The following is a 24,333-nucleotide window of genomic DNA, read 5'->3' on the forward strand; positions in this document are numbered from 1 at the left end:
CCTTATCAAAACTGAAGGAATTTTCCACACACTCATTTCTGTGATACAACTTGTATCAATTCATATTGTTGGGTTTCATTAGGAACATTTCCTTGGCAAAAATGGATTTTATTTGTATTTATTTCCAAACGTTTTGTCTAATCTAATTGGACGGAAGAGAGCTTCATTGCAGAGGTAAAAAAAATAATTAACAAAAGGTAAAATATGTAAAAATAAGTTCTAATTTTAAATTCAATTTTCACCACTGGAAAAAATATGGCAAAAAACTACACTCACTTTCAAACGTTAAGCAACATTACGACACACCACTTTAATCTTGCCCCTCTAGATTGCACGGTTAGTGGAACACAAACGTGTGATACTCATGCACATAGTCCCTTCACATGGGGCTGTCAGCACCAGCAGATAGTCTTACCAAGTGATATTGCAACCTTGGAAGTAACAGTTGTGGAGATCGCTCGTCAATTCTGCTTAGCTACAATAGCAATATACTGATTAAAAAAACAATTCCCAAAAAGCAAGTCAAACAGCTGACCAGGGACATCAGTCCAGTCAACCAGGGTTACCACCCCAATCTGATGATTGGTTTGCTATAGTACCCAAGCGGAATTTACAAGTGACTTTCACCACTGTTACATCACTTGGTAAGACAATATGTGGCAGTACTGTGTGCCGAAAGCTCCACATAAAGGGACTATGCACCTGAGACCACACATTTGTGTTCCATTAACTGTCCAATCCAGAAGGGCACAGTCAAAGTGGTGTCGTTATGTTATATAAGCCATCACATGCTTAACTTTGAAAGCGAGTGTATTTTTGCCAGGGCGATTTTTTTCCATTATAGCGAAAACTTGCCAACAATGCTTTATATGGGTCATATTTGTTTGCTTCAATCCAATCAGCATATTGAAGATTCAGGTTTTCATCCACCCATTCTAGATTCAAAAGTTTTCTTATTACTCATAATTTTCAAATAACAAATACCCAAGAGGAAAATCATAGTACAGTAAAACCTGTTTTCAACGAAATCTCACGGAACAGATTTCTTTTTTTCCCATTGAGCACAGGTTTCCACTTAATAAAGGTTCAAATAACATAATGTGCAAAATAAATTAAAAAAGCTTGTTATAACGACTCCACGTTGCAGCGTCCATTACAATGACCATAGGATGTGAGTCCCAAATATATGTTTTTTACTTTCAATTATAATGTCTGTTTTCGATGGGATGAAGAGGGTCGTTATATCAAGCACTGACTGTGATTTCAATATAGATAAAATCAGGGTTCGTTGATATATATCAATCGATATATATGTACAATATTTTTGATATTTTAATGGGTAAATGAATTCTTCAATCATAAATTAGTTCGTCTGTAAATAAATAATTTGAAAATAAAAGTATTCAGCTGAGAAGGGTCCGATATTTTCAGTCAAGAAAAAATGTAGATATTTTCAAAACTGTCTCGTATTTTGTCTTCTCCTCCAGTTAAATGTGAAAAAGGATTTAAAATATCTTATTAATAATTATCAAATGTAAATCTTAATGTCAAATTGGAAAAGTTTTGTTCTAAATTTTATGGCTTACACCATTTGTGAGAACATTTATAATCTACATTAGCTTGACTATTTTATCGAAAATATCAAATCACAATTTTGATATTGAATGCGAGAAGTTATGTTAAAAATATCTGAATGTTTTTTGGTTAAGAAAGATGTTCTATTACTTTAAATCAAGCCCGAAAATGTTGATCATCAACAATATGGATTATTCTATAGAAAATATCGGGTATATATCAAAATATCCGATACTTACGAACCCTGGATAAATTAATGTACTTATGGACTCTATAATTACTAAAAAAATGTTGATTTTCACAGCATCTCTGCATAAAACTTCACCCCACACTGTTCATCTAAACTGACAATATTTACGTTCATTTGATTTTCCCTAAAATTTTTAATGAGTGTGTCAATATCTGTCATGTTAGGTTCAGTTTGTATATCGTTGTCTATGTTTATGTAATCCTCAGCACTAGGGATATAACTAGGATTTTTGTGAGGGGGACAACTGTCCAGACAGTAAAATTTTATGATTGTACAGTTTTTGTTCCCACCTAAAATATGCCACCCAGCCAATTGCTGTCTTTGCTTCCCTCTAATTCCCACCCTGCAATCACGGAAAGCAGCTTTCATACAATTTTGTAAGTTCTGCATATCATTTGGACATCCAACCCTTACCCTGATTTCCCCAGTAGAAAAGCTTGGTTTTCCGAAAAATTTTGTCACAGTTTCAGAAAGCAACTGTTCCACTACATATGGCTTTTTAAAACCACATGAGTAAAGTAGAAATATTGGCAAGCAAGGATTGCATAAAAAATTTCGATAGAGCATTTTGACATTTTGCATGATCCTTTGGTTACGAAACAGTCAGTATTTATATGAAATATGACGATTGCAACAATTTTTTTATGTCCATTGTCAGACATTTTCAGGTTTTAGAACAAAAATGGGATATTTTTTCCTTGACAATATCAGGTTTTTCCTGACCCATATGAACCCCGATTTTGATATTTTCAGACCTGGATAGCAAAATCATAGAATAGTTTCCTCCATGTTTGGTTGGTTGTGCTGACCTCACAGCATGTCATTGAAATGAATGCATCCTAACAGTATTTAAAGGCTGAAATTTCAATGTACAATTGCCAACACAACCTTGCTAACAAATGAGTCACAGTAGGAGGTAAAAGATGGCGCATAAGTAAAAGTAATCGCAAAATTTTTATTTTTAGCTATTTTTCGATATGAGAATGTAGTACATATATAATAATTTTACAATAGAACGACATAGTCCAACTGATGCGAGTCTCTGAATGATTAAATGAGCAACAATGAAATTTTAAAAACCTCCTCGTCCTCTTCCATATCCACCGTAACCGCCGCCGCCTCCTCCTCCTCCTCCATAGCCCCCATAGTATCCACCTCTTCCCCCAAAATTTCCTCTATCATTGCCATATCCTCCCCTATAACCACCGCCATTTCCGTATCCCCCACTATTTCCGTATCCACCACTGTTGTAGCCACCTCTGTAGCCGCCACCACCGCCATAGCCACCTATATATCCTCCGCCACCTCTTCTGGGGCCTCTTCCTCCAAATCCTCCTCCTCCCATAGGTGGTCCACCACGAGCCATTCCGGCACTGAGGCGGGGCATTTTCCTAGGCCTAAAATATATTAAAAAGAAAAAAAATTCAGTTCACCAAAAGAAACTTGCATTCAAAATAAAACACAACTTTACTTAATCATGAAAAAAGAAATCTCACCCTCCGCCATCTCTGTAACCTTGTGCTTCAGAAGCATCGTCACTTTGGTCCATATTGAATCGGCCAGTATTTATATCGCAGAGCTTTTTCACAAGTTCAATTATCCGAATATTTATAGGCATTGGCTGTAACACTGTCTCTGGATCGTTTGCGGCTTGCATTATCAGATCCTCTATGGCTGGTTGCAGCGCTACGAGAACTGCTGCATCACGAGGAGACATTTTCAAATTAATCCTGCACAAAAAAAATGTTTAAATACTACTGCATACTGAAAACAAACATTTTTGATGAGATGAAAGTCTAATTTTTATGTGATATATTATAAAATTACAAATTATCAATAGACACCAATGGCATAATGCTACATGGCATCCAATCTAAAACCAGTTTGAAAGGGAGGACTCGACCAATGCTATCTACAGCAGAAGGCCTCAGTGCGAAGCTTGTGATGTCACTAAAGAAGGCAATCTCACCTATAGCCATTGGATATAGCTGACAGACACATGCACCATCTTTACCATTTTTTATAGTATGTCCAATGGCTATAAGTGACATGACCTCTTTCAGTCAAGAGCTTCGCGCAAAAGCCTTCTGCTATAGATGATATTGACTCAGCACACCTTTTAGACCGCACACCACCCAGGCTCTATCAGCAATTGCCAACTTTTGCCATTGTTGCAGTTAAGGGACTGGATGGTGTCGGGTGCTTTATTATTCATGTACATAAAAATTACATACAAAAAAAAACTTTTACAAATACAGTCGAATCCCATTATAATGAACACCAAGAGACCGGAGGAATCACTTCGTTATAACGAAATTTCGATGAATTCCAGGTTACCTAGCATTGTTCCTATGTAAACTTATTTGGGGAGATTAGAAAAGTGTTTGTTAAAACAAGATTTTTGCTATAACAGTATTCATTAAAACGGGATTCAACTGTAATGACAAAACTTCATACACAGCATAAGATTAACTTAAATTAATATTGAAATACTTAAACATGTGGTTGATTGTTTTAGCAGACTGCATAGTGAGCAGCATCCTCAATCTGCACTGAGTGTTTCACATGAGCTAGGCGTGGCATGGGCTAGTTTCATGGGAAAGCTGTGAAAAATCATATATGAGAAAGCACCCGAAAAAAGTAACCAGAATTGTTTCGCGGTAAGCAGAGCATCCGTAGTACACGGTTTTCCTACTAGGTAAGCATAAAACCCACTCCTCCTGAGTCAACGTGCCCAGTGGTATTGCTTGGGAAAGTTGTGTTTTGCATGCCCAAATTTTTTTCGTTGAGGCTTTTTAGCCTGTTCATTTTCTGTCATAGCAGACTTACTTGAACAGCGTGCGGGGCTGTGAAGTTTTGCTTCCTGCTCGGGAAAAAAAGCAGCAAAAACTGTTGGGAAGTTGGAAACAGCTTATGGGGATGCTGCTATGGGTAAGACTCAAGTATATGGATGTTTTTTCACAAGCTAGCTGCTAAGAAGATTGCACAGCAGTGTGCAAAGAAAAGAGCCAATTTGTGAGAGATGGGTAGCTGCTTTTTGCATGGTGACAATGCTTTGCTTCAAGCATATTTCACAGTGCACCAATTGCTGCCAGTGTCCAAAAACCAATGCCCCACCCGGATTAGCTCAGTGTGACTTTTCTTTATTCCTTCAGATGAAGAGGGACCTGAAATGGAAGTGCTTTGCCAACACGGATGACGTGCAAACAAAAACGATGGAGCGGAACTGTCCGGCATCACAATAGATGCATTTAAAAAATGTTTTCAACAATGGAAAAAAGACTTGACAAGTGTTTTAACTCTAATGTAGAGTACTGTCAAGGGAATTGAAGAATTTTTTAAAACAAAAATTGAACAAACAGACCTACCAACCTTCAAAAGGTAAAAAACCAGCAATTTACTTGAAAATCTGGCAACAGACGAGCCAACTTCTGGAGTCCAGAAATTCAGAGATTCTTCGGGAGGGTGAGTACTTAAAAAAAATTATTTTAATCAATTGAGAAAAAGTACCCCCCCCCATATTGGGGGAAGTGTTACTTCAAGGGCCCACAAACTATTGAAAAGTTTTTCTCGTTTTTGGCGCACCGAGGAAGATGCCATTAACCCTCTGGCTGCTCATCCCGCGATTTCCACGGGCAACTCAAATGTAGCAAAATCTGCTCATCCCGCGATTTCCGCGGGCATGTGTTTTTCTTCCTTTATTGAGAAGCGCATCCCGTTTTTTCCCCGTTTAATAACTGAAAAAAATTATATATAGTATAAGACGTTTCATTTACGTTTTGGCCAACAGATGTCGTTAGTTGTCCAATAAATTGCGGCATTTGAAGGCACGTGGTATTACCGCTCAAACTTCACTTTTTGAGTGAAAAAAATTACGCAATTTTTGAAGCAATTTCGGTCCACAAATTGAGCAGTCAGAGGGTTAAGAATATTTTCATAAAGGATGGTTGATGACGTAAGCATTATCCAACCCACCCCAATCATCAAAACTCAGCAAATCGGAAACCCCCTCCCCCTCGACATAATACTTGAATAGCCCCTATAACAAAGAAATCGGCTGTGGTAAGCCAGTCTTCCAAACCAGTGGTTTTTTTTTTGGTTTACTTGGAGTAGCACTGTGTAGTCAATCCGGACCATGTATTAATACTAATAAACAAAAACAGAATCAACATGAGCATTACCATCTATCGACTTGTACAACTCCATCCACAATTTCAACTTTCTTGCATCCGAAGAGAAGCAGGTGAATAGGTGTGATCATGGTCATTTGCTTGCAAGAAACTGCCCTGGTACGAATCTAAAACAAGAATAAACTGATGAAATTCATTTTGTCTACCATAGGCTAGTCCTAGTAGTTCGCAATCACAATTGGGTGTGTCTGGGTCCCACCTCCAGGCGTCAACAGCCTATTTACTGTGGGGTTCCATGACCCATTTGTAGAATTTAAAAAAAATATGCCAAGTAAAAAAAAATAAATATAAATAAAACAGTAAACTTCGATAATTTGGCAGTGAGTTAACCCCACGTTTTTTAGGAGGTTTTCTTTAAACAAAGAAGAGGAAAATATGTCACTATGTCTGTGCACAGAAATTCATATTATTTAAATGGGCTTTTTCAATTGACTTGGAATGATCTGGCACACCCTGGTCTGATATGTGCTGGAATCTACTGCACTTAAAAGACGTTTTCATCAAATTAATTACATCTACAATGTCGGTAGACTGCAGTCGTAATTTTGTTATTATTTGACAAAAAATTATACTTGTCAAATCTCTCTGTACGAAACAGTGTTGCATCACATTTACTAGTACAGGGTTGGGTTTTTGACATGACAAGCATCGTGATATTAATTCATAGAATCATAAATGAATTCTTTCTGATAATGTTTTTAACACAAAAGGTATATAACATGATAATACGCAAAAAAGTACGTTTTTTGTCAAGTTTTATTTTTAAACACTAACTTATTGCAATAATATTGAAACAAAATATTAATTATAATTGGCAATTTTAAATTTTTCGACACACAAAGATTAAAGAACAGATGATATAGAATTCTTTATTTCGTTTTATCTAAACTACTGATTACCTGTGTTCAATTTGCTAAGCGAAATAATAGAATTGTTTATTCAAAATATGTGTGATAGGAGATCACAGGGTCAAGTTTTTGATTTCAGAAGCTAACTCAATATTAAAACAGTCAATGTTATCAAATAGCTTTTTTTAACCTGATAAGAGATATGTTAAATAACATGCTTACTTTTAGAGATGAAGGCGTTTTATATTTTTAATTATAATTACTGAATATAAAATATATATATATTTTTCAAGAACCCGTTTATAACAAAGTCAGAAAAGACAACAAAAATATTCATTATATTCATACCCTTTTGATAATCAATACAGAATTCACGGGAAATGAAAAAACTTGGTTATATGCAAAAATTCATAAAATCTGCATTCGTTGTACGGGAGTCCGACTGCATATTGTTCAAAATAATTCCATAGAGAGTTGAAAATTGTTTTACAATCCTATTAGCACATTTGCATCATGAAATGAAAACTCGTATTGCGACACGTGTGAGCTTTCTGATACATTTTTAGATTACAGGATTATACATCCACAGTAGTGCATTCCTGCCATTGTTAGTGCATATATTCACATCCCATGAGAGAAAATGGCAATAAAACATATTACAAAAATAAGTATCACAGTTTAATATGCATATGTTAAAATATCTTTATATCACTAAAATACCCCGATTTATATGAAAGTTTTACAAAAAATAGCCTGTAAGAATGTGTTAAATATTTATTCTATGTATAAAGTCTCTTTAAACATCACCTTCAATTAATTTTTTTTCCCAAGGAATTTTTACATTGAAAAGCAATAAAAGCAATGTTTGAGGTTTTTGACGTGGTGGTTTACACTGTCAAAAACTGTCATGCGTCAAAAACCTGCCACCCCCGGCTAGTACTGTGTGGATAGAATGCCCTACATTGTTTAAGAACGTTCCTGCTGATACATGGCTGTGTAGTTTCTGTAACTATAAATAGGGATTATATATCCCATGAGAATCGTGGTGTCTGGCATGGGGGGGGGGGGGGAGAGAGAGAGAGAGAGTCCATGGCAGACAAAATCCTGTTTTAGTTGTTTAATTTAGTTGTTTCCATGGGAAACTAAAAGTATTTGGGAACCACTGGTCTGGTCATAATGTATTTCGAATAATTACAAAAAAATAAAACAACTTTCACATACAAAAAACAAAACAACCAAGGGGACTTTAGCCCCTTACTGGTTTTAAAATGAAAATGTTTGTGCAATTGACGTTTATTATAACGACCCCACGTTCAGTAACCATTCCATTGCAACAACCAGTAGGATAAGTCCCAAATGTTTCTCATAGAACGACTATCACATATGTTTTACTATAGATATAACGTCTTTTTTTGACAGGACGAAGGGGTTCGTTATATCGAAAGTCGACTGCATATGTTAAAATGATTACAATAAATTGGTTACAATTCACGAGAAATAAATAAAAATACAGTTAACAGCAAAAAAAAGAGTAAACATTTTATATATTATTAAGAAAAGAGAGGAAAAAAAAAGATGAGAAAGGGAAAAAGTTAATTTAGCATAATAAGTGATGACAAGATTTTTTCAGTTGGTGTGAATAATAAACATGTAACAGAGCTGAAAGTGCTGTGACGCTTATGAAATACAAGACATGAATCAAAATATACGTAATACAATAATGTGGATCCGTGCCAATGCAATACACATACAATTGTCTAAGTCTTGTAAAAAAAAGAAAATCTGGATATGTTATTGACAACACACATTCTGTTTCCCTATTTATTTAGTTTATACACAGAGTTAATAAAGCAGAAAAAAAAAGTATTTTGTTTAAGAGAAAAAGTTTAAGGATGAAATTAAAAGTGGATATATCTCTATACTATACACCAAACCATATTGAAAAAATTATCACAATTAATAATTTGAGGAAATTTGCATGTTACAGACACTCACATGGGATAGGAAAATTCATCTGCAAGCAAAATATCACCAAAACCTTTGAAATAATTTACAATGAAATTGTAGTTTCTGATTTGTCAGTTACAAAAATGAGCCACTTGATAAAATCAAAATCACCAGGATAATTGTGACATTAATAAATGGTGGGCACTGCATTAGTAAATGAACAGGATTCAGATCACGAAATCATTTTTTTTTTTTAGGTTTTCAGCAGCTGATTCTCTAAAAAGATTTTGTAATCTCAAAATGATTTAGTTGACAGGCTGAACGATTTATTGAGCCTTTAACAGTTTTCTGCTAACCGAAGGCTTTTTTTATCAGTAGAACCTTGATAACTCAACGTCCCGCAAGCATGAGCATCTTGACTTAAGTGGATGTCAAGTTAGCGAGGTTTCATTTTCATACCCTTTCCAATCCCTCCCAATTTTTTAACATCATTTATGCCATCAGGGGTCTGCCCAGCCAAAATTTGGGTCCATTTTCCAGACCCTGCACTAAATTCTGGATCTAAAAATTGAACCCTTCACCAAAATTCTGGACCTGAAAAACGGATCCTTCACAAAATAAAAATTAAAGGAACCATAAATTTGAAATTTCTTTTGTGATAGTTTAACTAGATCACTTCCCACAAAATTAAGGAAACTTTTCACAAAAACATGACCCTACAAAAAAGTCTGGACAGACCCCTGGCCACGTACCTATAGATGATAGAATGGAATTTTCAATTACGTATAAATTAATAACAATTAATCTGCAATTTTCTACAAAAAGTTTCTGAATAATCCCGAATTATGGTGGAGTATCTGTTATTTGAAAATTAGCAGAGTGACTGTCGAAAGTTAGCAAGATCGTTAAACTTCCAGATATCTACACTTATTGATGATTTTCGTAGACCACAAGTTGGGTTTCCAGGCTCCAAAAAATGGCAAGTGACTTTATACGTTCCCCCCCCCCCCCTAACCTCAAGGAATGAGGAAGTATTTTTGGATTGTGGTTTTAAAAAGATGAGAAATATGCAAAAAAATTAAGGATGATTCAAAAAAAAATTGTTATACTGTATAAAGGGTGTTTTTATTCGTTAAATAGGGGGTTGACGTTTATTTTTGCCAGAATTTTAGAAAAAACATTTGTCGAATTTTTGGAGTTCATTATATCAAGGTCCAACTGTACATGGTTTTTATCCATTTTTTCTACTTTAATTCTTAAGGAAACAAACACTCAAACATTTTCGAGAATTTTGTTGACACGTTATAGTGAAAACTTCCTAATATTACAATTCACCATTACATGCATATTTTTGTAGCTTTAACATTAGCTTTTTGAACATTACTTGCAAATCACTCGTAATAGTGAACTTCTCATGATAAGCCATACCAGTTATATCACACTTTTAGCATAACACGATAATTGATCATCATCAAATAAAATATTTTAAAAGAGAAGCTTATATCGAGAACATACCTTCTCTCCAAAGACAAAAAACGGTGAAGGGAACTTTACAGGCATGTTACTGTAATTCACTGAAGTCTTGTGTATGAGAGCTGCCCTTCCTTCTGTAGTCAGTACTCTTCGCTTTTCCTTATGAACACATACGTTAGGATAATGACCCATCACAAGAAGTGACGCAACCTGAAATGTATGAAGGGGGAAAAAATTGATTGAGATACAAGATCTCCCCTATTGCTTATAAATGAAACAAGAACTGCAAATGTATTAAATTAAAAATTTAAAAAAAGTTACTGTATTTGCTCAAATAAAGTGAAAAATACCCCCCCCCCAGCGAAAATTAGACTTGTTTATGCAGGGGTATACACTATAATAGTGATATCTTGCCTAATAAAGATAATTCATTCTGGAATCATGTTCGTTAGCCGAAATAGGATTTCCCATGGGTTTCTATGGAAAATCAGTAAAGCTTTTAAAAAACACCAAGGAGTTATAAGAAAAGGAAACAAGTGACCGAATGCTGAAACAAACAGCTTCAAAATTGAATAAAAGAGAGTTTACAGGAAGATGAGAGACACAGAATATCTTTTTAATTTACACTATGTACTCAACCAACAGTAGCGTTAGTCCACTCAAGCTGGTGTTAACCAAACCTAGTCCAGTTCGTAGGTGTCCCAAATACATTTGTGATTTGGTCTGCTCATTTCTATGTCTGATACACACACAGATGGACAATACAAGCTCCTAGAATGTACAGTTCGATGCTATGAGTCTTGGGCTGAAGGAACGTATGCTCTGAAAACATAGGTTCGTTTTTTATTATTCATTCCATTTTTGCTGAATCCTTCATTTCACATGAAATAGTAAAAAAAACTTTCAGAAAGAGCAGAGGAGGTACACCCGGAGAAAGATTCTGAAGTGGACATGAGTTAATTTGGCTCTAGTGCCAGTAATTATGATGATTGCGTTGAAAATTCAGCTCCAACACAACTGTTTTGTATTAGCGCATGCATCCATATCAATTAAAATGTTGGTTAGCTGAATCTATGTTAACTGAGGCAGAAAAATTACGAAAAAGATCTTCATTAGCCAAAAAATTTGTGAGCCAAGATATCACTGTATGTGACTATAGGGAAATAATTTTTCACACTAGTATTGCCATGTTAAACTAAGAGTTAAGTTGAGACATAGAATTCTTTTAGAACACTAAGAAATTAAAATTTTCTTAGTCCACATAAAAAATTGGAGAATGTTTAATAAAACATTAAAATGAACCAATATCCCTAGAGATATCATTTGATCACACCACTGTTATTTTCTGCACACAAGGGCTAATTAGACTGGGACCTACAATTTATTACTGATTCCAAATGGCAGCTTTATTTATACTCATTGAGAGGTTGGTGCGCTAACCCCTTGATGTGGGACTCCCTGAGGTAGCAATCTTTTTCTGTTGTAATCCTGTGTCAGGGAAGTTTCTGACGAGGACAAATTGGGTATCGAATATCCCTACTGACATGAAAGGAAACCAGGTCTGTCTTAACACCTGGACATGACCCAGGGTGCTTTCTTGTGGTGCATGAGGGGAGCCTCTGATGACGTAGCACAGGACAGTAACTAGAATTTATGTGTGTGTGTGTGGGGGGGGGGGAGAAAAACATGATTTCGCCACCATTCAATGATTTTATCACTCTGTTTTTGTTCCCTCCTAAAATTTTAAAGTTTACTGCCCCCAAGGCAGGAAAGGGGTTGTCCCCCTTTGCACCCCCCCCCCTCTTGTTCTGGCACCGCTTTGAATAGTAATTAAAATCTGTTGCATCAAACTTGTAGGTCCAGATTGCTAGAAACCCAGTGTTAAAATGACCTGGCTTGAAATGCCATCTGAAAGTGCTATGAGGCGCTGCTCACCACAGCATTTTAAAGGACTCATCCCCACTCTTTTTTGTGTGCCGTGCATTCCAATTTTGAATAATAGCCTACTTCTTACGTCACCACAGTTAAGTATTAGTCCCATTGCCCAAAATTTTCAGGCTGTTATTCCGTGGTCAAAGCTTTTCATCAGTTTTGTTCACAAATGCAATGGACATCATAGGCGCGGGTAGCAACAAAATGACCTCCTTGGAAGACTGTGATCTGGTACTTTTTCTGGAGTTGCAGCATAATCTGTATTGCTGTTGTGAAGCAGAACTAGTGACACATTGAATGTTGGTATGACATGGTAGCTTTTGATTGGTTGGGTAGAGTTCAGAGTCAATGATCAAGACAATAGAGAAACCAATGCTTTCAAATTCTGATTCCCCCCCATTCCAATTTGAAGCTTCCAAATCCTACCCATTGTTGCCTCAATTATTCCACATCGCAATAAGAAACAGACTCCAGCGTATTTTCAACCACAGTTGATCACTGTCTTCTAAGGAAGATTGTTTCATTTTGTTGCTTGTTGTCGCCTTCACTAGTGATGTTCATGGTGAATGAAACATATGCTGATGAAAAGCCTCAATCCTGGCATAATGGCACCAAAAAAAGGTAGTATATTCGGATAGGTCTTTTGTTGGACCATTTGACTGACATTCACTCCTAATTGAGTGCATCATCTCATCATGAGTATAGCGCAAAATAATTTCAGACCACTCTATGGTTTTATTAGCTTCTATAATCTTCATTGTCTTATTTTTTATATTTATTTTTCTTTAAAGTTATTCATTTTTCTATTCTCCAATAGTTAAATCTGAAACACAGAGAAACACTTGCTCATTAAAACCATCAGAATTAGAATACAATCAATACCTAAGCAAACACATTGATTTCCTCGACAAATGTGGGCTACGTCAGGGCTGTCATTTCAACTTTCTTCGGGGGGGGGGGGGGAAGTACATGTATCAATATAAACTGAAGAGCCAAAAAACTGGTACAGGCATGCGTACGCAAATAAAGAGATATGGAACCAATCAGAGTACGGCGCTGCGGATGGCAACGCCTATATAACACAAGTGTCTGGCATAGTTGTTAAATTGGTTACTGCTGTTGTAATGGCAGGTTATCGAGATTTAAGTGAGTTTGAACATGGTGTTATAGACGACGCACGAGAGATGGGACATAGCATCTCCGAGGGAGCGATGAAATTTGGATTTTCACGTATGACCATTTCACGAGTGTACCATGAATATCGGGAATCCGGTAAAAAAATGAAATCTACGACATCGCTGCGGCCGGAAAAAGATCATGCAAGAACGGGACCAACGACGACTGACGAGAACCATTAAACGTGACAGACGTGCAACCCTTCCGCAAATTGCTGCGGATTTCAATGCTGGGCCATCAACAAGTGTCAGCGTGCGAACCATTCAACGAAACATCATTGATAATGGGCTTTCGGAGCCGAAAGCCCACTCGTGTACCCTTGACGATTGCACGACACAAAGCTTTACGCCTCGCCTGGGCCCGACAACACCGACATTGGACTGTTGAGGACTGGAAACACGTTGCCTGGTCTCGGTTCCAATTGCTTCGAGCTGATGGACGTGTACGGGTATGGAGACCAACCTCATGAATCCATGAACCCTACATGTCAACAGGGGACTGTTCAAGCTGGTGGAGGCTCTGTGATGGTATGGGGTGTGTGCAAGTTGGCGTGATATGGGACCCCTGATACGTCTAGATATGACTCTGACAGGTGACAGGTACATAAGCATCCTGTCTGATCACCTGCACCCATTCATGTCCATTGTGCATTCCGGCGGACTTGGACAATTTCAGCAGGACAATGCGACACCCCACACGTCCAGAATTGCTACAAAGTGGCTCCAGGAACACTCTTCTGACTTTAGACACTTCCGCTGGCCGCCTAAATCCCCAGACATGAACATTATTGAACATATCTGGGATGCCTTGCAACGTGCTGTTCAGAAGAGATCTCCACCCCCTTTTTACTCCTACGGATTTATGGATTGCCCTGCAGGATTCATGGTGTCAATTACCTCCAGCACTACTTCAGACATTAGTCGAGTCCATGCCACGCCATGTTGCATTAACTTCTGGGGCCCTACACGATATTAGGCAGGTGCACCAGTTTTTTTGGCTCTTCAGTGTATATACCATTCCTAATACATTTTCTAAAGCTGGGGGGGCAACGGCCTCCTCGGACCCCCCCCCCAGATGATGGGCCTGGGCTAATTATAAATGGGGTCCACTGTAATATGAAAAGCATTATCTTTATAAATGGGTACAACACATAAATCACATCATTCGACCATTTCTAGTAGCAATTATGAGATAATGAGCACAGAAAATTTATTTGAGCATTTTTAAGAAAAAAAAATTTTTGGAGTTTGCAAAAACTTACAATATCAAGCCTTGTATCTGGACCATCAAAGTAATAACTATTCACAGCAAGAGATTCTTCTGGAAATCCAGCAGCAGTCAACAACTCTTTCAGTTGATTCTGAAAAAATAAATAGAACTCGTTATTATGGACAAAACATTTTGTAACAGCTCAAATACCATGATTTAACACTATCACCAGTTTGGAAGAATTTCAGTGACCCCCCCCCCCCCCCTAAAGCCAAATATCCCGAAAACTGTGATGTACGTTGCAGAACAATGGATAATAACAACTTTTCTCGTACGAAAAGAAGTCTTCTGTGTAGATAACACAATCGTGTGAATTTTTATTACCTTACTTCACCAAACATGCACACCTCATACACATTTCTCTGCAGACTACAAAACAAGTTTCTACCTAACAAATCGGTACATGTCAGAACGTGCTGTGAAAGTGTATGTTCATGCATGGCTAAAATGTATTTATGATGTTAGAGTTCTGCTTGTTTAGTGTTATTGCTGGTGCCGCTGTCTTTCATATTTCGAACTGAAGATGGTAAATGCTTGAATTTTCATGTTATGTAGGTATCATGTTGGAAGATCAACTTTCTCTCTGCAGAGAGACTTTTTCAAATGGGAGACCAGCTTATACATTCATGTCTTGAAGTTGGAAAACTGAGAAAAACCAACTTCAGTAGACCACCACTGTGCCTCAACTGGGTCTGAACCTGGATTCTCCTAATCAGAGTACAGCATGATGAAGATTTGTATCGTTGTAGACCTGGGAGATTGGCTTGCACTCTCACCTTGAAGTTGGGAGCCACAGAAAACCAATTTCAGCCAACTACCACTGTGGGTGCTGGTGGGGTTTGAACACGGGTCCTCATGCGATGCCTATCTGTCACTATGACTACCATAGCGGTGGCAAATTTTCACAGCAAGAACCTTTTCAATAAGCTGAGGGCTCGATGCAGAACAATGCAAAAAAATCTGCTTCGTGATTCAGCACTATACTCAGTTTGAAGTTATATTCTATTCAATCACGGTTCAACCAGGGCTGGACAAATCTCCAGAAATCTACATGCATGAATCAGCACATAGCAGTGTCTGGTATATGATTGAAAAAAAAATCAAGCTCCAGCCATGTCGGAAAGTAGATTTATCCGGCCTTGGGTTCAATTCCTGTACCCTTTTTGCTCCAGAGGTACACGTATGTGTTACCACGGAAAGATGGGCCTCTGAAGGTTACACAAAGTCAGAGGCCATCTTTCCATAGTCACTATACCTCATTTTAAATGGTTTTTATAATGATTCTTTTTTCAAGTTAAGACCTGAGGTACATATGTGTGTACCCAACTCAATGGCCCTAGTAAAGATCAGGGTTGGCAAACTGGGAAAAATCTACAAAAACCTGCCGGGAAATTTTAAGCCGTAGTTATTTTTTTAAAATAGAAATTAGTGTTATATAGCTGAATGTTCTTTATTTGCATGGGCGAATAAATTGTTATCCTGTATACAAAGTACAAGCCCACCTGTGAAAACCCGGCAAGTTTTTGTTAGGAATCATTTATCAGTCCACAAATCTCACTTTCAGTCTTAAGCAAATAAATTTACTTACCTTTCTAAGCCTTAAGGTTTTTATTTATTTTCTCAAATAGAAATATATACCACCTAAATACAATTTCTTTGCATGGAAGAATAGATTGTTATCCATGTATATGAAGTACAGGCCCGCCTACAAAAACCCACTGAGTTTTTTGCTAGAAAGTGGGTTTTGCTGAAAATCATATGTTAGCCCACCCTTCTCACTTGTTTATAGTCTTTAGCAAAATGACAAAACCTTTTTAGCCTTAGTTTTTTTATATAACCTATATAGAAATTAATTAAAAGTCCTATATGAGCCTATTCACATAACAACCATCAGCATCACTTCGTAGGATAAATACAGGATGATTGCCTCAGAAATGTTAAAAGCACATATTTCACCGTGGAAATATAGGAATTTGGAGTTTTAGCCACATCAGTAATTTTAAAAACTGAATTCTTTGTTTTCAAATTCTTGAATATATTTGGAGATAAGCTGAGAATATTATTTATAAAATTATATGATCGACCAACCTACTTATGAGTTAGATAGCCATGAAATAACATTAATCTCAACTTTTTATCTTTTATCAAGTATGAAAATAAAAAAAAAATTATGTTTTTACTAATTTTTACTATTTAACTATCAATTCATATAGTTCAAGATTTTAAAAAATTCATAACTAGCCTATAGAATATATTGAAGAAATTTTGCATCTTTAATTGAAGCATTTTTTGACTCAAAGAGATGGGTAGGAGATAGAGACCAATCTTACCCTTGAATTCAAAAAAGCTTTCACAATATCCATTGTGACAAAAAGAGATCTGTGCAATTTTACATGTCATATAAATCGGATTCCCCCCCCCCCCCTGAAATGAATGAAATGAGCGTCTGAGGAAGTTGCCATGTCTATTACCTTTGATACAGTTTGTATTTCCCTCAAGCCTTTCGCTTAGGAAGGAACATATCATATTACATAAAAAGTCTATGTGATATAACAACTGGTGTAACGATACCCCGTACAGCAATAATCACCTATATATCAATATTACTCTTTGGTTCTGGTGCACTTTCCATAGTCTTAATGTATTCTGTCTGTAGCAGTAAGTTCCACCGGTCCTTTATTATCATTATACAGGAATTCCACTGCATTTTATACCATTAAAATACAATTTCTTTGTATGAGAAAAGAGAATGTTATTCTTTTATTTAGAACATTTCCCCACTTAATACAACTTATTTTCATGGTCCCATGACTCTTACAAATTTTCATCAACATTTCCAGTTTATAGCATTTTCCTGCTTACATTTTCTTCACAATGGTTTTTTGAAAAACGTTATAAATGAAATTCCCTGTATAAAGTACAGACCTACTTACAAAAACGCATTGGGCTTTTTTTGCTAAAAATCATTTGTTAGCTTGCAATCCCCCCCATATAGTCTTCAGCAAAACAATTTTTTTAAAGAAATTAGTAAATAAATTACTGGCTGAATACAAGGATTTTTGCACGTGGGAGAAGAGTATGTTGTCATAATATATGCAAAGTACAGAAAAGTTAAGATACTTTTTAAAGAGAAATTAAGATTTAACATTATAGAAGTAGCTCAATCTCACTAATACTAATTTCATATTTAAATTTAATTACTAAGTACATACATCTAATTAGATGTATACAAACCATTTTTAATATTTGATAGATATGTAACATTGCAAACAGCATATTCACAAAAACCCAGAAAAACCCGGGCAAGTTAGGTTTTTGCCAACCCTGATAAAAAAAAAGATAGAGCCAAATTAATTAATCAACTAATTACTTTTTCTCTTTTTTGGTGGGCATTTTGACATAAAATGAACACAAAATAAATTGAAAACAATTTTATAAACCTCTTTAGGATCACAGGCTTATAAGGGCGCAGTAACTTAGGTTGATAAGAAACTCATCTGAAGTACCAGGATAGTTTAGAGGTGTCAAGTTCAATACCTGGTTCGTCCTTGTCAGAAACTTTCCTGACACAGGGGTACCAACAGAAACAGCAACATGACCACAGAAAAACGTTGTTACCACAGGGAGTCCCACATCAAGAGGTTAGCCCACCAATCTCTCGGTGAGTATTAAAAAAATGCCATTTGAAATCAGCAATAACTTGTGTCAAATTAGCCGGTCTAATTAGCTCTAGTGTGCAGAAAATGAGCGTGGTGCGACAAAAATGATTAATGATCAAAGGCATAATATTAAATCCAAACACCGGGGGAATAAATTTAACAAGTTCTCTGTGTTTTCTTTCCTCTCTCTTCACCATTGCAAAGAGCTTCATATAGTAACATTATCTCTATGGAAGTTGCATTTTCCTCTTTCTTCTCTATATTCCTGTTGATTTTTTTTTATACACATAGAATGTATATTTCTACTATATGCATGCAAGAGCAAAAGAGAACACATGTAGGGTGAGAGTGAAAAGAGGAGTCTAAAAAAACCTCTGATCTACTTTATCTATTACACCTTTTTCCTTTATATACATATATATATTTTCTTTCCCCCTTTCTTCTTTTTCTAACATGTGGTCAGGTCAGCAAAAGGTTCCCAGATTTACTGCTGATTCGTCAAATACAGATAATCCAAATTTCTTGTGAAAACCTTGTACGTGAAGTGGTTAATAATCAGTTTTAGATCAGATGTGAATAGGACATGGAAGATTTTTTTTCACTCAAACGTTATGGCACTAAATCGGGGTGAACCTGTATACAATTTCATAGCAATGTATGTCTGCTAATAGCTTATTTTTAACCTAGCCTGACTCGACTCGTAATTTCAATTTTTTAATTTTATGACTGAATAAGAGCATGGAAAAGTTAATGAAGATTATTTTCATGAACAAATTAACAAATGATTATCATCATCGAATAATTTGTCGAACACAAAAAATTATAGACCTTGGGCGAACAATACTGCATAAACAAACAAATTAATTGATTCAAACCTTTGCATCGTAGGTGATCCTCAATGTAGATAAGCTCAAGGAAAACCTCTCACAAAAAGCAGATTCAGCATACTCCCCTTGCATATGCGCATCTTCCCACTGGACAAAGGCATTCAGCATCGTCAGATGATCACTCCACCTATTGCCACAGAATTTGCGATGAACATAAGCGAGTCGTTTTGGAAAAGGAGTATCAAATGGCTCAGGGAACGTACTACTGTGAGCAGCCATGATACACAAAGGGTCGCCACACCTGAAAAACAAGTAAACTGATTTCGATTTTCTTGAATTAGTATTTGAATTGGTTTTGAGATCAATTGGATGAAATTACTCTCGCATTGGATTGAATAAAAAAAAATGTCTACATATATGTCCAAGTAATACTCTTTCCCTTTTGTAGCACACAGCATATTTAAAAAAAATAAAGTTCAATTTCTTATGGAAAAACAATAAACACTAAAAATGTTACTGATGCAAAATATTTATTTTTTTAGCAGTCAATGAGAAATGAAATGTTGACGAACCCAAAAATACTCAAAAGTAAAAAGTTAAATGCATTTAAAATGTCAAGGAGTTCCTTCATCTGTAGCAAAAAGAAGACATCTCTTACAATAATGGAGGTTGCTCTTGATACATGCATAATAAATAGAGTTTTGAACTTGGATAATTCAAAGCTTAAGGGAACAGCAAAAAAGTTTGAATTATAAAGGGTGTTTCACTAAGTATGCAGTTTTTAAAAATGCAATAAATCAGAAAAATCGAAGCAAAATGCAAAAGTTTCATTTAATTTCTTTCAACATACGTATACTTTGATTTAATATTGGAAAATTATATCAAGTGTATGTCCACCTCCACTTTCTCTGCAGGAGATCATCCAATCACTAAAACTAATAACTCTGCATTCGAACATTATGGTTTCGACTGTGTTTTTCATATTATTTTTAAAAATATTTGTTTTAATACAAATCACAAAATATGTTTTTCTAAGATATTACAGATGAGAGAAGAAAATAGATGCATTTCTCTTAAAACCCTTTCACTGGTAAATCTTTATGTTCAAGATTTCATTAATTGTGGTAAAGGAAACTAGAAATTTTTATATGAAGTTCATATACATTTTTTTCCCTTCAAAGTAGCAAAATTTGCTTGAGTGGATTATAGGCAGGAAATAGTGTTTTTTTTTAGTTTAGCACTTTGAAACTCGAGTCATAACCAATTTCAAAAGAAAAAAAAGAAATAATTTACCCAAAAATGCAAGCTAAAATCAGCATTTTCCCAAGTCTTGGCTCGACTGGCAAACGAGCTAGAATTTTTCCAAGGGGTGTCAAATCACTGTAGCGATCAAGAGCTCCCATTTCTATGATCAAGAAATGTCAAAATTGATATAGCACTGTTAAAAAATAATAAATATGATAAAAATAATTCGAAGGAAAAGAATCTTGTTATAGCAATTACCAACCTTCTTCCTCCTGTGATAGATATAAATTAATAAAAATTCTGAAGCCAGTGTCTCACCCAATCAGTTTTGCCAAAATGCACAGGATTTTGACATGGTACTCCAAATAGGTTTTGGTCTGTGTATTCTTGAGGAACCTCTGACATGCTGGACAATCAAGGAGCAAATCCCACAAGATTTTGAAATCACCAGAAAATTAGCTTCCATGACAGACCAGTTAGACAAGAGTTAGAGAAATCAAGAGTAACAGGTCATTGCTGGGAAAATGGTCATGTTTTTTTAATTTAGTCAAACTCGAATAGTGCAAAATGTGAAAGCTTAAGTGTTACTGGATTATCATTAGGCTGGCCGTCCACTGACAGCGACCTGAAGCAATAAACAAGTAGAGCACAGTTGTCTGTATTTGCAAGACTGATTCCATTGCACAGAAAGCATGAAAACTTCATCCATTGACAGCGATCTTCAGCTTGTGATTTCTGGCTAAAACAGCAAAAGAGATTTTTCGATTTGAACAGGATCTTGAGCCTCTTGCTATATTTATGCAAACACAGTATGGTTATTTACTCTTTTTTTTTTCACTATTTGCTTCATTTTTGCTGCCCCCCCCCCCATACGAACATGGAAACTTTTAAATTTTATAATTGCTGTTTATGGGTTGTGATGGTGAGCAGTAATCAATTAAAAATATTTATTTATTTACAACAAGAACACCTTTCCCAAGTTTATGTCGGATGTCCCATGAAGTAATGGACAATAAATTTTCTTAAAATTTTTAGTTTTCAATATTTCCTTAAGTTTATTTAACGAGCACACTCGTCTGCATGTAATGCAGTCATGAACAGTGTGTAGAGGTTGCTTTCAATGGACAATGTCAGATGCACACTTTGTTGTTGGACTCAATATTGGCTGTTGAATAGCTTGCCGCATGTTGTCGCTTCCAGTGGACAACTTGCCTTAAGGACATTCACAACAATGCAGGGTTGGTAAAAAAACAGTTTTTTTTTTTTAAAAACCGAAAAACCGGGGTTTTTTTTGGTTTAAACCAGGTTTTTTTGTTTTAAATAGTATTAACATTAAAAACAATAAAATTTTTGAAAAATCATTCAAACTTCTGGTAATTAAAATAAAATGTTTACTGATGTAATTAACACTATTCCCATATTAATTAATCAATAAATATTTCTTAAATTTTAACAAAAACCAACTTTAACAATTTAATTATTTTTTGCTTAGCTTAATGGATTACTGTGTGTTTGAAAATTCTTTTAATGTTGTTATTAATCATATAATACAGAGAGGTTTTTCTCCAGTTATATACTTTCAGTATACTTAATTAGGAAGCTATTTTGCAAAAACGAATAAAAATTAGGTGAATATAATGTATTTAATGAAGCATAAATAATGCAGATTAATTAGCAATGATTTACGATATACAGGGTGATTATAACTAAGGTTCCGATTTCAAAACACTGTAAAAAAAGAATAATTGTCAGAATGACTTGAAAATTGACATGAATATTCCTGAAAAAATGGAATTTTATTTGGTAAAATGGAAAAAAATACTTTCAAAAAAGTAAAATTAATGTCATCATCCAACATGTGGGAAATTTGCTTTCAGAATAGAAACAATAGCCATTCATGGCAAAATGATAACTTAATCATAGTATTGCACGATTTCATAATTCATGGAAAAATCACAAAAAACGAAGTAATTGAACAAATAACTACAACTTACTTAATAAAAAATGCTAAATATGTTGTCCACCGTGTTCTGGCTTTGAGGTTGAAAGCACAAAAATTCTCGTTCAACAACAGATCAGGGTATGTCATAGTCATGATGTGGATGTGCTTGCAATTCAGCTTTATTAAACCAAACACGTCCCCCCCCCCCCCCCGTTAATATTCCTGAGGAACTTCTAACATATAAGAGATATGATGGAGATTGCAATTCACTAAAGTTTGCAATCTGACCACTGTTTATAACATTTTGAGGTACCCCCACAGCCAGAAGTTGCAAGGGTTAAGGTGCATCCTGTCAAAATGGGTCTTCAGCAGCTGCTTTGCTGGTATTGCAATGTGCATCTTGATAGAAGTTCTATCCACACACTGATACTGTGGAAGTGCTGAAATGATGTGGTTGCACAAAATAGATTATACTGCTGGCCAAGTACAACATCATCTACTTGCACTTTTTTTCCTTTTGCAAAAGAAACTTCCATTGCTTCAGGAGGATCCATGCAAATCTTCAAGTCATTCTGATCAGTACTTATTGTATAGTTTTGGAATCAAAACTATAATCACCCTGTATATAGCTGATTATTTTTCATAAATCTGTTACTGCTATACAGTAGAACCTTGATTAACTGGGCTTAACAGTGTGAAAGTATAAAAACACAACTATTAAATATTAAGACTGGGAGATATACAGTAGGAGATGTGCTACTTCTTATGGGAAAGGAAATGAAAATGTATGTGAGGTAATGTAACTACTAGTACACTGGTCTTTGTCCTTTAAGGACAGCTGGTGTCTTTATTGGATTATAGGACCACCTGCCCCTAGCATGATGGTGTCACTACTGTTGCTGCTTCTTTGTGAATAGAAAAAGAAACCCTGTGAGATAATACACCACTACATTTAGATGTGTTATGCAATCCTTATTCATGAATTTGCTAAAGATAGAGCATCAGAATGTAGCCAAAGGTTAGAAAATGTTGTAAGAATGAGAAATTTTGGCTTTTGTATATAACTTTAAATAACTAAGATACTTCATATGAAAAATATATATATATATTCTGTCCACTTTTATGAGACTTTTTGAAAAAAAACCACTTATAAAATCTTATGTCATTTAAAGATATACCATCAGAATGTACCCCAAGGATATAAAATGGGGTAAAAATGAAGCATTTTGGCTAATAATGAACCAATATGATATTTTTCAAGGAAAAAAATTATATTTTGGCAACTTTTATTTGATTTTTTGAAAAAAACCAAACTGGTTTAAACCAAACAACCCTGCAACAATGCTTTCAGAGAACGACAATAAATCTACAACTGTCTCACCACTGTACCAATACATTTTACAGAAAAATCTTTGAAAAATTAGAATGACCTATCCAGCCAATCATGCCATTGCAGAAACTTTCAAGCCACTAATACCACAACAAAGACAGTCAAACAATCAATAAGGAAATAACCTAGTCGTAAACAAAAGCTCAATCAAAGACCTAATTTTTTATTTCAAATCTCAGCGTCTGATTTTATCAGACATGCTACTAAGCAACCTCTGTACAAAATGTAAGGCTAGTACTGAAGGGGGACCCCAGTTCATTAAGATATTATAGTCATTTCCTAACTTTTTTTTCTTTTTCCTCTGAAGGCAACACCCATTGTGTGTCTTGAAATGTACATAAGGATTTAAAACAATAAACCTATTAGTTAACCTTTGTTTTGAATCATTCTGCCAAGATTTCAAATTATTTAATGTGACAATTTTTTTAAATTATCTCTGTAGTACAGGGATGGGCAAATCGAATAAAGAATTAGGCGTCAGCTAAATTTCTTACGAGCCCACACAAGCAAGATTTCGTTCTCTAGAAAAATGGTTAGTTTTGTTAACTAACCTACATAATATTTTTTCCCCAGTTTCCTAGGATCAAAAAACACTCCGTCATGAATTCCA

The 24,333-nt window shown here is 35.5% G+C and overlaps 1 protein-coding gene across 2 annotated transcripts in view; it reads right to left on the minus strand.

Moving 5' to 3' along the window:
• Window positions 1-2,760: 2,760 nt before the first annotated feature.
• The window catches only part of mle (dosage compensation regulator mle), a 68,066-nt gene continuing 46,493 nt past the window's right edge, over window positions 2,761-24,333 (minus strand). For both annotated transcript variants that reach the window (XM_089247922.1, XM_089247924.1), the window contains 7 exons: window positions 20,440-20,551; window positions 19,195-19,447; window positions 14,653-14,751; window positions 10,326-10,493; window positions 6,007-6,122; window positions 3,322-3,555; window positions 2,761-3,222 (listed from right to left, as the gene is read on the minus strand). In XM_089247922.1, coding sequence (XP_089104048.1) covers window positions 2,898-3,222; window positions 3,322-3,555; window positions 6,007-6,122; window positions 10,326-10,493; window positions 14,653-14,751; window positions 19,195-19,447; window positions 20,440-20,551 — 1,307 coding nt within the window. In that variant the 3' untranslated portion in view covers window positions 2,761-2,897. The remainder of the gene's footprint in view (window positions 3,223-3,321; window positions 3,556-6,006; window positions 6,123-10,325; window positions 10,494-14,652; window positions 14,752-19,194; window positions 19,448-20,439; window positions 20,552-24,333) is intronic.

Source organism: Pholcus phalangioides, unplaced genomic scaffold (assembly GCF_987345545.1).
Source record: "Pholcus phalangioides strain wild (caught in Gottingen) unplaced genomic scaffold, Ppha-v1.0 ptg000018l_1, whole genome shotgun sequence".
NCBI classification, from domain to species: domain Eukaryota; kingdom Metazoa; phylum Arthropoda; class Arachnida; order Araneae; family Pholcidae; genus Pholcus; species Pholcus phalangioides.